Source organism: Diadema antillarum, unplaced genomic scaffold, assembly GCF_040938485.1.
Source record: "Diadema antillarum isolate AM-2024a unplaced genomic scaffold, OU_Dant_1.0 seq00000070_RagTag, whole genome shotgun sequence".
NCBI lineage: Eukaryota > Metazoa > Echinodermata > Echinoidea > Diadematoida > Diadematidae > Diadema > Diadema antillarum.
This window is the reverse complement of record NW_027271169.1, coordinates 98735-114710: the sequence shown is the minus strand read 5'-3', so window position 1 is coordinate 114710 and position 15976 is coordinate 98735. Positions and strand designations below refer to the sequence as shown.

The 15976-nt window shown below is 40.3% G+C and overlaps 2 protein-coding genes across 2 annotated transcripts; both read right to left on the bottom strand.

Moving 5' to 3' along the window:
• Nucleotides 1-4168: 4168 nt before the first annotated feature.
• On the bottom strand, nt 4169-5284 carry LOC139725997 (allatostatin-A receptor-like). Its single transcript, XM_071637079.1, has one exon. It carries the CDS (start codon nt 5282-5284, stop codon nt 4169-4171), a length of 1116 nt encoding a protein of 371 aa, XP_071493180.1.
• Nucleotides 5285-12792: 7508 nt separating this feature from the next.
• Nucleotides 12793-13902, bottom strand: LOC139726022 (allatostatin-A receptor-like). Its single transcript, XM_071637104.1, has one exon. It carries the CDS (start codon nt 13900-13902, stop codon nt 12793-12795), a length of 1110 nt encoding a protein of 369 aa, XP_071493205.1.
• Between the last annotated feature and the right edge of the window lie 2074 nt (nt 13903-15976).

The window sequence follows — 15976 nt, the reverse complement described above, 5'->3', positions numbered from 1 at the left end:
TATACATTCCCTCTACTTGTTACTGACGTATGTTAAGAGTAACATTATTCCCCCCCCCCCCCCTCCCTGCTTTCTGAGACAGGCAGGTCAAGTGCTTGTATGCGAGAAAGGTGAAAATATGTTGAATTGTCTTTATATTTTATTTGTATTGTTCTACACATGTGACATAACAAACTGTAGTAGTCTTCACATCCAGCGATGGCGGCACTGAAACTTCAAAAATTCATAACTTTTAAGCGGATTTTCCGATTTTTCTAAATTTTCACCGATGTGTTCTATTAATATTGATGCATTCACTCAATCCACATGCATATCAGAGTAAACACGTCCTTTAACGATCCACAACACGACATATCCGCATCACACTGTCAAGCCAGCAGCATTTCAAAATGAGTATTTGTAATGAATTTGTAAAGGTATGTGATATGAAATGTTGAACTATGGAGACAATAAATACCTGTTTGGGGTCCAAAAAAATTGAAATGGGTATGAATCGAATAAATTCATATTTCAATTCATAACTCGGATAAAAAATAAATAAATAAATAAATAAATGACACTCATGTTACTGTACGTTGCCATGAAAGATGAATTTTAATCCGACCATCTAACCCCATCCAACCAATTTGGAATGTAAAGCAGACTGCCCAATTCTTAGAACAGATCACACACAAATTATTTTCAAGCTACACAAAATGCATCACCATTATTACATAATGTGTTTACATCACGTTTCCAGTTATGATGTGTCTGTGTGTCTTAGACCCCGTTTACAGTGCGAGGCTCGGCCGCGGCTCGGCCCAGCCCCGCTTTAGTGTAAACGCGCAAAAGGCCAAATGCGAGGCCAAAATTGGCCTCGCGTTTGGCCTCGCTCTGGAGGTGGTCTCGGCCGCGGCCGAGCCCGGCCTTTTAACAGTGTAAACGTGAACTGGGCCAAATGCGCGGCCAATTTTAGTCTGGCTTCCAAACCCTCTGCCTGCACTATTTCGCTGTTCAGGATATTAACCCCCTCAAGGTCGAAAACTAGTATAGTTTAAAGTGGTTTTGTCCTGCAAAGGATTTTTTCCTTCGGCAAAGGCCTTTGCCCGAACGGCGACTTCGTCGCCACGGAATTCATTTGGCAAAGGGTCTGAAAACCAGGCAATACCAAATTGCATTTGTTTACAAGCAGATCGCCACTACGACAACATATTGAAAGGTTTGAATTAAAAGCGCGGCCGAGCCCGGCAGTGTAAACGGACAAAATTGCGGGGCCCGGCCTCGCAATTGAGGCTGGGCTCGGCCCAGCCCCGCTTCAGTGTAAACGCGCAAAGGCCAAATGGGGGGCCAAACTTGGCCTCGCTCTGGAGGTGGTCTCGGCCGCGGACGAGCCGCGGCCGATCCCAGCCTTTTCTCAGTGTAAACGTAAGCTGGGTCAAATGCGCGGCCAATTTTAGTCTGGCTTCCAAACCCTCTGCCCGTACTATTTCGCTATTCAGGATATTAACCCCCTCAAAGTCGAAAGGTTTGAATTAAAAGCGCGGCCGAGCCCAGCAGCGCAAACGGACAAAATTGCGGGGCTCGGCCGCGCAATTCTCGCTATCGCCAATGACGTAAAAAGTACCCGGATGTGGCTTTTTCGTCAAGATTTAGTGCACTTGGTAGCAAGGGCACTTCCGGCGCGGGGCATAATTTGCACAACGCTAGCGTGCGCGTACGTGTACCTTACCTATAGCGCAGCGCTGACCACGGATACTAGTACAGTAGGCCGCTGTACCGCCCGAGCCAGCGAGTGTGGCCAGGCCTGTCATACTCGTACACTGTAGTCCCCTCCGGCGGCGGCCGGCTTTGCATTAGCCACTGCATGCACGCAGCGCATAAGCTAACACATACCGGTACAGCGATCATGCGATCGATGTGCACATCACAGATAAGTCATCTCTGCATACGCTGAAAATATGCTGGAAAATATTCACCCACCTGGATATACAGTATATCGTCATGGAATGCCCATCTTCTTTCTTTATTTGTTCTCTGTCGAAATGTCGCGAACACAATCGGGAACGAACCGTGATCTCGAACTTATCCTGTCTCCGAAGCAATTTCTTCCGAGTAAGTACGTACAATGTACGTACATGTACGTAGGCACTAGGCCTACTACCTAGCTAGTGCTACTAGCAACTACCACTACCAGTAAGTCGCGCGTGCACGTACTGCGCTGTGGAGTCACCCGCAAACTTCACCCACGCGGCCACGTCACGTCTCGCATGCCAGTAAGGGTCCTATTTCTGCAGATTTTTTTCATTTATTGTCGTGCGAACAACACATGGCAGCTTCGCAGCAACAACCAATAGTCGTATTAACAGCAATTTCTTAAGAATGGAGAAATTTCAAATCATATTAAAGCTGTAATTCAAGTCGAGAAAACCGGAAGTACACGTAGAATACAGTCGGTTGTGTGTGTAAATAGCATTAGTCACGTATCACGCGCGTACGAACGGAAGTGACTTTGCTACCGGACTATCCCATAATGCACCGTAAATGACGCTTAAATCAACATCCGGGTACTTTTTACGTCATTGGCGATAGCGAGAATTGAGGCCGGGCTCGGCCGCGGCTCGGCCCAGCCCCGCTTCAGTGTAAATGCGCAAAAGGCCAAATGCGAGGCCAAGATTGGCCTCGCATTTGGCCTCGCTCTGCATGGAGCCCGGCCTTTTCTCAGTGTAAGCTAAACTGGGCCAAATGCGCGGCCAATTTTAGTCTGGCTTCCAAACCCTCTGCCTGTACTGTTTCGCTGTTCAGGATATTAACCCCCTCAACGTCGAAAACTAGTATAGTTTAAGGTGGCTTTGTCCTGCAAAGGATTTTTTCCTTCGGCAAAGGCCTTTGCCCGAACGGCGACTTCGTCCCCACGGAATCCAGTTGGCAAAGGGTCTGAAAACCAGACTATACCAAATTGCGTTTGTTTACAAGCAGAGCGCCACTACGACAAAATATTGAAAGGTTTGAATTAAAAGCGCGGCCGAGCCCAGCAGTGTAAACGGACAAAATTTCGAGGCTCGGCCCCGCAATTGAGGCTGGGCTCGGCGGTGGCTCGGCCCAGCCCCGCACTGTAAACGGGGTCTTAGAAAACTTTAATAAGTACTTTAATTGCATTTTTATGTGCAGAAGTTCATGTCCGTGGGTTTACCATCTACATTGAAAGTATACATCAACATATCTATCCTAAAATATTGAAGATAAATAACAATTGATTACAAGGCTACGACGTCAATCTAAAGAAAACTACTAAGCACTTTCTCGTACCATATTAAATAATGATTTACTGCGCCAGGAATATCTGCTGCAGCGATTGTTCCCAAAACAAGTTTAGTTCAGGAATATATGTTATGCTTAGCAAGCTAGAGAGAAGTAGGTATACGTATTATTCACATAAAGTGTTAATGTTTGAACGTATTGCTTTTTGTGAAGAATGATTTCATAGATCGATAGAAAACTGGCTCTTGTATAATACATGCTATCAAAGCTAGTAGAAAATTTCAAGATATACATACACAAGAGAAAACGGGGCATTTCATCATGGTTTGAAAATTGTCTGAAAATAATGGTTTCCCGTATAAAAGGGAGAAAAGCACTATTCCTGAGAAAATGATTACTTTCTACCACAAATTTAATTCTGACGCGTAACAATAAATAAGCTTTGCAAAGACAATTTCACCAATATTGCACACTCCTTACAGTTCTTCGTGTAACGTTTAACAAATTAAATCAAGTTAAAATCAAACACTTAAACAAGACTAGACATTTTTATGATAGGTTGACGACAAAGATATGTGGAGTGTTTGTTTTTTTCTAAGTTTGATACCTTACTTTCTCATCAAGTTTAATTAAAAAAAGATATTCACGTCTATATCATGAGCATGCTCTGGATCCTGCAAGTTTGACAATTTATCAGCCTTTCTAACGTGTAACATACATATTACAAAGCCAGAATAAAAATATAATCACGTCATAGGGACATATAACATCCAATTTTCTCTTTTATCATCAGATTATCGCTTGATCATATTTTTGATTGAAGTTTGAATGAGTCTAATTAGTATCAAATTCAATTAGATGTGCTTCTAGTTCATGGATATAATCACAACAGCTTTTCATCCCCAAATTTGTAATGTTCTCGAACTTATATTTAGGTTGTTTGTTTTGACATTGACAGTTCGCCAGTTGAAATTACAGACACATTATTTGGTATGTCATCATTTTTCATCACTTCTGTCTTTTTGTTCTTTGCTATTAGGCCCTGTAACCATGGAGATGGTTTAGGGATCTTTGACCACCGACATCGGAACACACAGAGGGAAATTTGACGAAAAAGCGTTTGCTTGAAACAGTAGATGAATGGGTTGATGCAGGAATTGATGGAGTACACAACAGCAGTAAATTTGAAGTACTTCAGGTAGCATTTCTCCGTCAAGACGCAAAGCGTGTTGGGAAGGATGCAAACGAAAAACCCGCAAACTACGATAAAGAGGTTCTTAGTAATTTCGATCTCTCGTTTATCGATGGTCATACGCATTTTGATCTCGCTTTGCTCTGGTGCCGCAGACTTGCCGGAGTTGTTCTTGAAAAGCTTCAAAAGATTGTGGTGCTGGGCCTTGACGTAGATGAAGATTTTCAGATAACAAGCGCTGATGATGGAGAAAGTTGTAACAAAGAGTACCTCCTCGATAATGTACACGATCCTCAGCTGCAGCCTCGTTCCATCAAACACGCAGAAATGGTTATCTGCGTTGTACCCTAGGCGTCCAAACCCTAGAGCTGTCGGGAGGACAATTGCCAAAAGCGGACTTAGCCAGGCGAAGCAGACCATGAAAAACACGTTTCTGCTACTGTATATTTCTTTGTACTTCATTCTCGGGCGGGTGATAACGATGTATCTGTCAACGCTGATCAAGGCAAGGTGGACGATGCTCGCTTTGAAGGCGATGAGGGTGACCCCACCCACCATTTGACACACCCAATCAGGCAACGGCCATCCCTCAAGCGTCGTTAGCGCCACCGCATCGAGGCTGAGCATGCCACATCCGATCAGGTCGGAGGTGGTCAGACTGACCACGAAGATGTTAGTGACGGTCTGGAGCTGGCGGGACAGGGAGACGAGCAGGATAACGAAACTGTTGCCGAGCACGCCGACGATACTGATGACACAGACGATCGAAGCGAGAATCCTGTTACTGATGACCAGGGTCGAATCAGAGTATGGATCATAAATGCTTCCGTCAAGGCTTGAATTAATCGTAGGCATGATGTCAAAAATGTAAATTCCTGAAATAAAACGATAAACAGTAAGTCAGTGATTAAGCTCGCTTCTCAAGTGAGTGTTTGTTTTCGTGTTTGTTTTTTCTTTTTACTTCACATAGATTGATAATGAATGTAAAATTGCGATGGGATGAAAATCTGATATATACGCAGTGTGATTATCATCTCGCATCGCAGAACCATAAAGTTGCACTGGGAAATTTGTTGGGATAGGTTGGCTATGTTTGTGGGTCAGCTGTGTTGAGTTCCTCGTTTAACATGTATATTGTTTGTGGGTCAGCTGTGTTGAGTTCCTCGTTTAACATGTATCTTTATCTTAGAGCGTGTTTCTACTGAGAGCACCTCACATCCCTGGCATCGCCACGAATTTTGTCCAACGCAGCACCTCGTATTTTATGACCATTCGAGCTGTTTCTACTGAGCGATAAAATACGAGGTGATGCAAAGGTGACGTGCAAATGCGGCGATTCCGGAAGTCAGGTATTTTTAAGTCACAGATTTGGGTCACGCGCGCACTGCCTGTTAATACGATCCGAACCCTGCCTGCTTTGCTCAAGGAAGCTTGCCTAGTACCTCCTTGCTTTGCTACAACTGCGTCGGCTATTTTTTGATTAACCATTTCTCTTCGTCTTCCCATCCAATATACCCCGAACTAACATACTGGTATCCTGCCACTGACTGATGAGAAATCTTTGGAGATCGAGGGTCCAGTTGAGATTTTCTCAAGGCTGCGACATACTAATGTGGTACTCTCGCGATTCGAGACAATATAAAATTAAATAACGCGGTGTAAAATCAAGTAAGTGATGAGGGCTTAGAAATGCAATAAGTTAGGCTGTTAATCACGCGAACAACAGGCGATGAATGCCACAATTCACATGTAACGTAACGTATAGGGCCTATAACACATACACAGGCGAGTTGGTACCAACAAAGCATGATGCGAACACGGTCGCTGTGTGTACACACGTATTTTGTACACATGTGTGCGATGAACCGATTGAAAAGCGCGGGGAGAAATTCTAGACGTCCGATACACCACGAATTTCGCTACCCGGTGTGTTTCTACTGAGAATCGTCCTTCGCGTCACCACGCATCGACCACCTCAATAGATGGACGACGGAGCACCTCGCATCAGCCGGCATCGGCCACTACCAGATCTGTTTCTACTGAGGAAAAATTCGAGGTGTCACCACGCATCGGCCGGTATCGGCCGGCATCGGCCGGTATCACCACACATCGGCTGGCATCACCTCGAATTTTCGTCGCTCAGTAGAAACACGCTCTAGTAAGTAGTCCTTCAAGTTTTTTTTGTCAAAAATTTGAACATAACTGGAAGTACCGTTCTGTTGATTTCTTTTCTTTTTAGATTTGTAAATCTATACTTTTTTACTGTGATGTCTTTCTCAGTTACAATTGACAACTCTTCTCTGTTTTTTTTTTAATGGTCAACGATTGCAACGATTGCAACTCGGGGGTAGAATCAATATCCAGCTGTGCAAGGTTACAGTAACTGAATGTAATATAATGGTATTAATGATCAAATAATTTTTTTTTTTGTAAATACATGTATTATTAATCTTCAGTAATGTTTGTGTCATGACCTATAATGCGCATTACGGATTGAATCCCATAGCAAGACAAGAATGTCGATGTTCTATGACAGATTTCTTCTTTTTTTTATCAATTGTCACCTTCTGTTCATCGTAATGTATGAAAGTTCCGATCATGAATTTTCATTGTTTGTACAGTTAATTGCACCTAAAAAAAAGATCTGTCATGGCACATATTGGATCCTCTGAATTTATGATCTCTTTCGTTCATTCAAGAATGTAGAAACCTATACTTTCATTAAAGTATACCTCTGAAAATAACTTCAAAAGTGGCTTTTTTTGTTTGTTTGTCAGGAGACACTTTGAATGCATGGTAAGTTGTCCCGAATTACCTACATTTTGTTGCACGTATGCATTGACTTATTTGATTTTGTGCACTCCCCTTCTTCAGAAGAAAGCGGTGAACAATGAAACTCACATGTCATGGAAGCGTTGTCACTGTATTGGTTATCACAGAGACCGAGTATAATAGGCTACCAGCATTATAATACAGGTTTAATGAATATATTACATAACAGGACCCTTGTCGAGAGGTCAAACCTGGTATTTAGATTACACCTCCACGGATTTTCATGCCAATTTTCTACTCAATAATGGTACGCCCCACAATGAGTAACTGAGACAGGTACACACAGAGAGACGAAAGTGCCTGGCACCAGTTGATCAGGCTATTTCTTTTTCTTCTTCTTCTTCTTCTTCTTCTTCTTCTTCTTCTTCTTCTTTTTGATAGTGTAATTACAATTGATTCTGTTGAAATGCCCGAAGGCATTAGTTGCTCGGAAAAGGAAGGGGAAAAGCGATAAAAAAGCCTGAATATTAAACCTTGCATGATATTGTAGTCATTCTTCAGAAGTAGTGACTATCCTCAGTCATTCTACCGCGGAAAGTACAATTTCTAGTTTACAAATATACTTGTAGGGTTCTCGAGTAGTATATCATACAATTCGAGACAAAATTTGAGTGTTGCACGTTGTATTATAAGTCATGTATATTATCGTTGTTATATCATCAACAGCATTATATGCGAGGGATTAAATTTTGAAAGATCTTTCGGACGTAAAGACCACATCAAACCAGATGATAGAAGACTCCTTTATATAGTACATGATGGACCCAGATTGTGAAAACAGGAGACAAAAAAAAAAATATCCCCAGCACTGCATTTGGGTTTCAATGCACAGAGCAAGAACCCGGAGCATAATACAATTCAGATTGACTGAAAATTCACCAGGAAGTGGAAATACCATTCTTAAAACATAAGAAAATGTTTTTGTTTGCCTTTTCCAAGAGAAAACAAGTGCAAAAAGGGGGTGCTGCAAACGTCTCTCATTGAACACGTTGGTGAATAAATTGTATGTTTTAACAGAAATTGCTCGTGCAACAACCTAATACCTCGAAAAGCCGGTGACTTTTAAAGGGATCAGAGCTTTGAGGACACATGAAGACAAACAATGAGGTAATTTGCTTGCTTGAAATGTTTGAGGTACTGCCATGAAATTTCTGTCTTCTTGTTTGTTTTTTTGTTTTGTTTTTTCCCAGAAAAAAAGTCCTGATATCATAGTCTTCCTAACCTTCGGACAATCTTTATTTTTTTATTACATTAAACCAGTGGGCCCTAGCACTTTGGTTATAAATGCCCATACATATGTAATTTTAAAGAGGTAGGCCCTTTATATGTCTACTTTATTGTCCAAACACTCTTGTGCACCCAATTTCTACACCTGAATAAAGAAGGACAGTTAGGGCACATTTTTGCCAAAGAATATCATCACAAGACAAAAGGGTCCTAAAAATGAACACTGGACCTTTCTCGGAAGTCAAAAACCATTACACGTCACATATTATTATGCTCCACGGCGAGCACATCTGTATAAGTTCGAGGACAACGTTTTAACAAAATCTTTTTCGACGAAAATCTGAGTAATTTCACCAAAGAAACACAAACATTTATGTTCCTGGATTTAACATAACACAGAATACCTATTACGATCTTGATGATCATTATTACTCTTTTAATGTTTGGTCTGCATATATCTTCCCTCTCAAGGGAGTTTTGTACAGAACATTGTCAGGAAGGGGGAAAATACAACCAAATTGAGAAAACTAAACAAATTATGATATTAGCCTTAGCTGAAAAAAGGTCAACACGAAGAAGAAACTCGAACACTAAATTCTAAAAAGTCTTCTTCTCACCTGACGGCCCAGCAGGGTAATCCGGGAAGTCGAAATAATATTCTCACTAGAAATCAAACCTGAAGCTACGGTTCATGTTTCACGGACTTCTTCGTCTTTGCATGTTGTGCAGGTCCCTTATATCTGGACACCATTCCACAATTCTCGCTGTCATGCAAAATTAATTCGTGTTGCGTCCAATGAACGACCGTCATGGAGCTGCGCCATGGAACGACATCTTCTCCTCCTTCTCCTGCGCGCATGCGCATCAGTGGATGAACTGAAGTAAAACAGAAGTGTACTGGCTGCTCGTTTTGTTGTATAGAATCCGTTCTGGTGATTGATTTAGCTGGTGAATTTATCTGGCTACCTTTCCTTTTCTCTGCCTACATCTCTGTATTCCTGTCAGTGACAAGCGCTGAACATCCACGGATAGGTTTTTTTTCCCCCTTTTATTGGCAAGACCTGTTCGTTTTAGAACGGCATGATCGTGTTGACGTTGAATCATTCATAATGATAAAAATACATACATCTTTTCAAAACAGCGAATGATTTTGCTTGCAGTTTGAGTGTCAGTTTCAGTTTGCCTTATTTCTCCAGGTGTGCACGATGACTACGACAAATAATTGATGTTCACATTAGAATATAAATGAGTAGGTCTACTAGAAGAAATTTAGTGATACCTGTATACACGATTATGAAGGTATCGATGAGCAACCTGCTTGACTGGAATGACGGATTCTGGGCGATATAGTATCTTATAATTCCCTGTTATTCGTTGACGAGATTTGCATCCTGCTGTTCAAGTGAAGTGACGTGACATACTTGGACGTGCACTACCTGTGATTCCTATGGATAGAACGGAACCACATGTTTCCATCTTATTCATAAAAAATGGAATGTTTGGCTTCTGCACATACTGAATGGTTACATAACACACAACACTATACTGTGCTGATCTTTATCTTGTATTTATTGTAACACGAGTTTCTGTCATGCTAAGGTTTGGATGGTAAGTTTGTGACATGGTGAAACCCTTTGAGCCGGATTCACGTTGGTCCATGGTTTAGATTAAAAAAACCATGCATGGTTAGATTTAAACCCTCTTCAATTTAAACCCCCTTTGTGAATTCGTGTTTTTGTATGCGTGGACTGCCAGCTGACACAAAACCCTAAAGCGTTGCACATACAGTCTAGATTCCCTGCACAGAGAGCGTTGATAAGAAAAAACAAAACAACAACAACAACACAAAGGGAAACATCCCTTCACTTTTTCATTTCATTTCATTTATTTTACAAATCAGGACGCAGGTTCAAAGTGTCAAAGAAGAAGCAAAACCTAATAACCTGTCAAGGCTGCTCACTGATAATGAAAAAAAGATAACGATCATGTGTCTTGAGGTGGGACTAGAACAAAACAAAAACTATTGATTAATGTAGCACTTTAATCAATACTAATGGATCTATTACAGGAACAGCATCATTACATTGCATCTTTATGAATTCACTATGATATTCACAATGTTTTCCCTTGAATGCATGTAGACATATTTATAAGCATCTTTCTTAATAGTTTTTGGGAGACTGGTCCACATTGTTGAGCCAAAATATCTCAATGTGCATCGCGTGAAAACTTATAACTGGAAGTTCGATGTCTTGTTATTTTCCGCCTGTCTTGTACAGTACTCATTTACCTCAATATTTGTTTGTTTGTTTGTTTGTTTGTTTGTTTTACAAAATCGAAAACAAGAGAGCATCTCCACAATACACAATACAAAATACATGAACACGCAGTTAAAGTTCTTCTTCTTCCTGCCTGTTTGCATTATGTACAGTCCGCCGCTAGCGTATTATCGTGCCTCGTTCTTGTCAAGTGTCGGGTGTAGGCCTACATTGTGCCGTTTTGTTAATTTCAAACATTTTTTTTTTAAATAAAGATTCAGCTTTCCAAACAAAGGGTAGAAAACTAATGTGGTCTTGAATTTGTTATGATTCTTATTTTACGCTTCTGAAGAATTTGAATTCTATTCAAATGACATAATCATTAGTCGATGTATTTTATATTGTGAATTCTTTGTTTATGAGATATAACCTTTACATTTACTGTAATAATTTTGATTCTAATGAGTTGTGAAAAATAACGACACAAATATAGATAAAATGATGTTTCCCCTTCAAATTGATGATAGATTTACTTCCTCAAAGCTATGATTTGTATCTGTATTCTTCAGTATAAGAATACGACTGACACAAAGAGAATGAGTAATTTACTGAAATCATTGCACCCACATTTTTCGCAATAAAATAAGACAATCAGAGAATGTTACAATCTGGCATCTACCAAACACTGTTTCCATCCACAGGGTAGAAAATACAGAGACATTTTTACTCGATCCTGAATTTATGTCCTTCAGCCTACTACTGGAAAGAGTAAAGCGCCCCCCCCCCCAAGAATTGCATAGCATTGTTACTGAGATGGGATCCTGAAATTCCCTAGGATTCTACAAACATGGCAAAAAAAAAAAACACACCAACCAACAACAAACAAACAAACTACGCAACATCATTTAGGGGTGTTGCAGGAATAGAGCTTATAAATTTCCTTCATTTCTTTAAAAAAGGCATTTTACATGTGTATTTATCTTTACATATTTACATACAGAATTTGTGTCTTTGAGTTACATCGAATGAATCACCATGATTACATAATATGTTTACATCACGTTTCCAGTTATGATGTATATGAGCGTCTTCTCAGAGAACTATACTACTTTCATATGTATGTGCATTCATATCCATGGGTTTACCGCCTACAATTGGACGTATGTATTTGCATATCTATCTCGAAATATTACAGATAAACAACAATTGATTACAAGGCTAAAATGTCAAGTAACGAAAACTACTAAAACCTTCCCCTTACTACTAGTATCTTAAATGGGAATTTAATTCGCCCTGTTGTAAGTTCAGGAATATAATGCTTAGCAAGCTAGAAAGAACTACGCATACCTACCACCGAAAGTAGTGCTTTTTGTGAAGGCTAATTTCATAGATCGACAGATAAACAAGATTCGCATACTAGCTTTTGTCTAATATGCTATCAAACTAGGAGTGCCTGGTAGAAAATTTCAGAAAATATACTTGCACAAGAGAAATCGGAAAATTTCAACATGGTTTGTGCCTGAAAATGTGTTCCCGTATAAAATGAAAAAACACCATTCTTGTGAAAATGAATACCATGTACAACAAAAACATGCATTTTTCTTTCTGACTTGTAACAATGAATAAGCCGTAACAGCAGCACAGTCAAATTTACAAATATTGCACAGTACTCGCAGTTGTTCGTGTAAATTTTAACAAATTAAATCAAATTAAAATCAAACACTGTAAGTGAAAGGGTACTCACATTCATATCTGAGCATGCGCTGGATCCTACAAGTTGGATAATTTTTCAGAGAACTATTTCACAGGGATTTACCTTTCCTCACGTTTAACATAAAATGTTTTTTAAAAAAAAGTATGATCACTAAGTGGGATATACGACATCAAATTTTCTCTTTTTTTTACCATCAGATTATTGCTTGATCATATTGTCAATGGTTTAAATGAGGCTATTCAGAATCATATTCAATTAGATGTGCTTCGAGGTGACGAAAATGATTAAAACAACTTTTGACTCAAAAATTCATAATTTCCCAAAACTTGCATCTAGGTAGTTTGTTTCGACACTGAGATTTCGCCCGTCGAAATCACAGACACATTATTTGATACGTCATCATTTTTCCTCACTTCTGTCTTTTTGTTCTTCGCTATTAGGCCCTGTAACCATGGAGATGGTTTGGGAATCTTTGACCAACGACACCGGAACACACAGAGGGAAATTTGACGAAAAAGTGGCTGTTTGAAACAGTAGATGAATGGGTTGATGCAGGAATTGATGGAGTACACAACAGCGGTGAATTTGAAATACTTCAGGTAGCATTTCTCCGTCAAGACGCAAAGCGTGTTGGGAAGAATGCAAGCGAAAAACCCGCAAACTACGATAAAGAGGTTCTTAGTAATTTCGATCTCTCGTTTATCGATGGTCATACGCATTTTGATCTCGCTCTGCTCTGGTACCGTAGACTTGCCGGAGTTGTTCTTGAAAAGCTTTAAAAGATTATGGTGCTGGGCCTTGACGTAGATGAAGATTTTCAGATAACAAGCGCTGATGATGGAGAAAGTTGTAACAAAGAGTACCTCCTCGATAATGTACACAATCCTAAGCTGCAGCCTTGTTCCATCAAACGCACAGAAATGGTTATCTGCGTTGTACCCTAGGCGTCCAAACCCTAGAGCTGTCGGGAGGACAATTCCCAAAAGCGGACTTAGCCAAGCAAAGGAAACCATGAAAAACACATTTCTGCTACTGTATATTTTCTTGTACTTGATTCTTGGGCGGGTGATGACGATGAATCTATCGACACTGATCAAGGCAAGGTGGACGATGCTCGCTTTGAAGGCGATGAGGCAGGTCCCGCCCACCATTTGACACACCCAATCAGGTAATGGCCATCCCTCAAGCGTCGTTAGCGCCACCGCCTCGAGGCTCAGCATGCCGCATCCGATCAGGTCGGAAAGGGTCAGACTCACTACAAAGACGTTGGTGACTGTCTGGAGCTGGCGGGACAGGGAGACGAGCAGGATGACGAAACTGTTGCCGAGCACGCCGACGATGGTGATGAGGCAGACGATCGAGGCGAGAATCGTGTTACTGATGACCAGAGTCGAATCAGAGTATGGATCATAGACATCAAGACTTGAATTAATCGTAGGCATGATGTCAAATGTAATTCCTGAAATAAAACGATAAACAGGCGTGTTTAGAAAGTCAGTGATAAAGCTAGCTTGTCAAGTGACAAGGGTTTTTTTTTCACAGAGATCGATAATGAATGTGAAAATTCGATAGGATAAAAACTAATATATACGCTTCAGTGAGTCAGTGATTAAAGGGGAAGGCTAGTAACTGATCAGTGGAAATGCTGGGAGATGATTGTTCCAATCCTTACGGGATTCATTCAAGAGTTCATTGTATATCTATTGTTGTGTGAAAATGATTTGCTTCAGAATGGTCTCATATTCAAGTAATGTGCAGTTTAATGCTTCCAGGTTAGCGTCCCTGGTCAGTGACGGAGCATTAATCTGCACATTACTTGAATATGAGACCGTTCTGAAGCAAATCATTTTCACACAACAATAGATATACAATGAACTCTAGAATGAATCCCATTAGGATTGGAACAATCATCTCCCAGCATTTCCACTGATTCCCACTGATCAGTTACTAGCCTTCCCCTTTAAGTTCACTTCTCAAGTGATAATTTTTTTACGTCACTTAGATCGATCATTTATGAAAAATTTTGATATGGTGAAAATCTGATACATTCGCAATGTGATTGTCACCCCGCCTTACCGAGCTAATAAAAGTTGCACTGGGTGATTGGATGGGATAGGTTGGAGTTCTTTGTTTAACGTGTATCTGAGCACTATAGTCCTATAGGTTTGCTTGTCATAAATCTGGACATGAATTGAAGTAACCTTTAGTGGATTTATCTATTTTTCTTTCTTTCAGTTTCATAGGACTACTTATATCTCTTTTTGTTACATCTTTCTCTGCTGCCCACGAATTGTGCACATTAAAATTGCATGACGACTCTTCATAATCATAAACTAACGACTGCAAGACTGGTAGGGTAGATACTTAGTCGTGCAAGGTTACAGTCAATGAATGTAATGCAGTTGTCTTAAAGATCGAGCAACTTTGTATAGGGATGACATTTGTTATCAGTCTTCAGTAACGCCACGAGTAACTGAGACATGTACACACAGTCGAAAGTGCCTAGTACCCATTGACAGTTGATCAAGCTGATATTTTGTTATTGCAATAGCCATTGATTCTTTTCAAATGGTCAAAGGCGGAAGGTTTGTCGAGATGCTGGGAAAGGTAAAGGGGAAAATCGATAAAAAAGCCTGAATATTAGACTGTGCATTGTATTCATTCTTCAAGAAGCAGTGGTTATCCTTGGCTATTCTTCATGTGAAAGTACAATTTGTAGTATATGAATATTTGTAGGGTTCTGGACCTGTATATTATTGAGAAAAGATTTTAATGTCTCTAGTGTACAGTGCGTATCAAAAAAGGAGAAGATAATCCAACTTTGGAGGGCTACTTTTTCCCCATAGCGGCAATACCTAATCATGTGGACAGATGCCATGCATGACTGAGCACATGAACATCAAAGACAAATTGCACTTTTTCAAGTTTGAGCGTTGTCGTGAAAAAACAAAACACGATTGAAATTACCTTACTGAATGGATGAGATCTGTCAATGAATTAACAGGCCAGCCTGCACAACTCTAGTTTTAGTTTTGTGTTTAGGGTTTCTCCTAACCTTTTATGTTCCATAAACCTTCATCATATAGCCAAGTTGTCAATAACTTGGTCACTCCCACAAAGGCTAACCCATTATCCATTTTCTCTTTTCACATTCAACACATGGTTTGTCGCTGCGAGCTATGATAATTGTGTTGAACATGAACAGAGAAAAAAAAGGGCTATATAAGTTATCGGAAAGGTGGACATGTTGAGGGTTATGGACCATAAAATGTTAGAAGAAACCCTATGCACAAACCCTAAACACAATCCTTCCCTCGTACAGGATGACCTATTTATTTGGCCACTTTTCTTTTGACAGATCTCATCCATTCAGTGAGACATTCATCGTTCATAACAGTCAAACTTGGAACAAGTGTTATTTGTCATTGCTGTCTTTGAAGTTCATTCGCTCAGTCATGCATGACATTTGTAAACATAATTAGGTATAAATGGAAACAGGAAGAGTTCCTCTTTTTC

Excerpts from the sequence above, each read along its gene's own strand:
- LOC139725997 (XM_071637079.1), bottom strand. The coding sequence starts at position 5,284 with ATGCCTACGATTAATTCAAGCCTTGACGGAAGCATTTATGATCCATAC.
- LOC139726022 (XM_071637104.1), bottom strand. The coding sequence starts at position 13,902 with ATGCCTACGATTAATTCAAGTCTTGATGTCTATGATCCATACTCTGAT.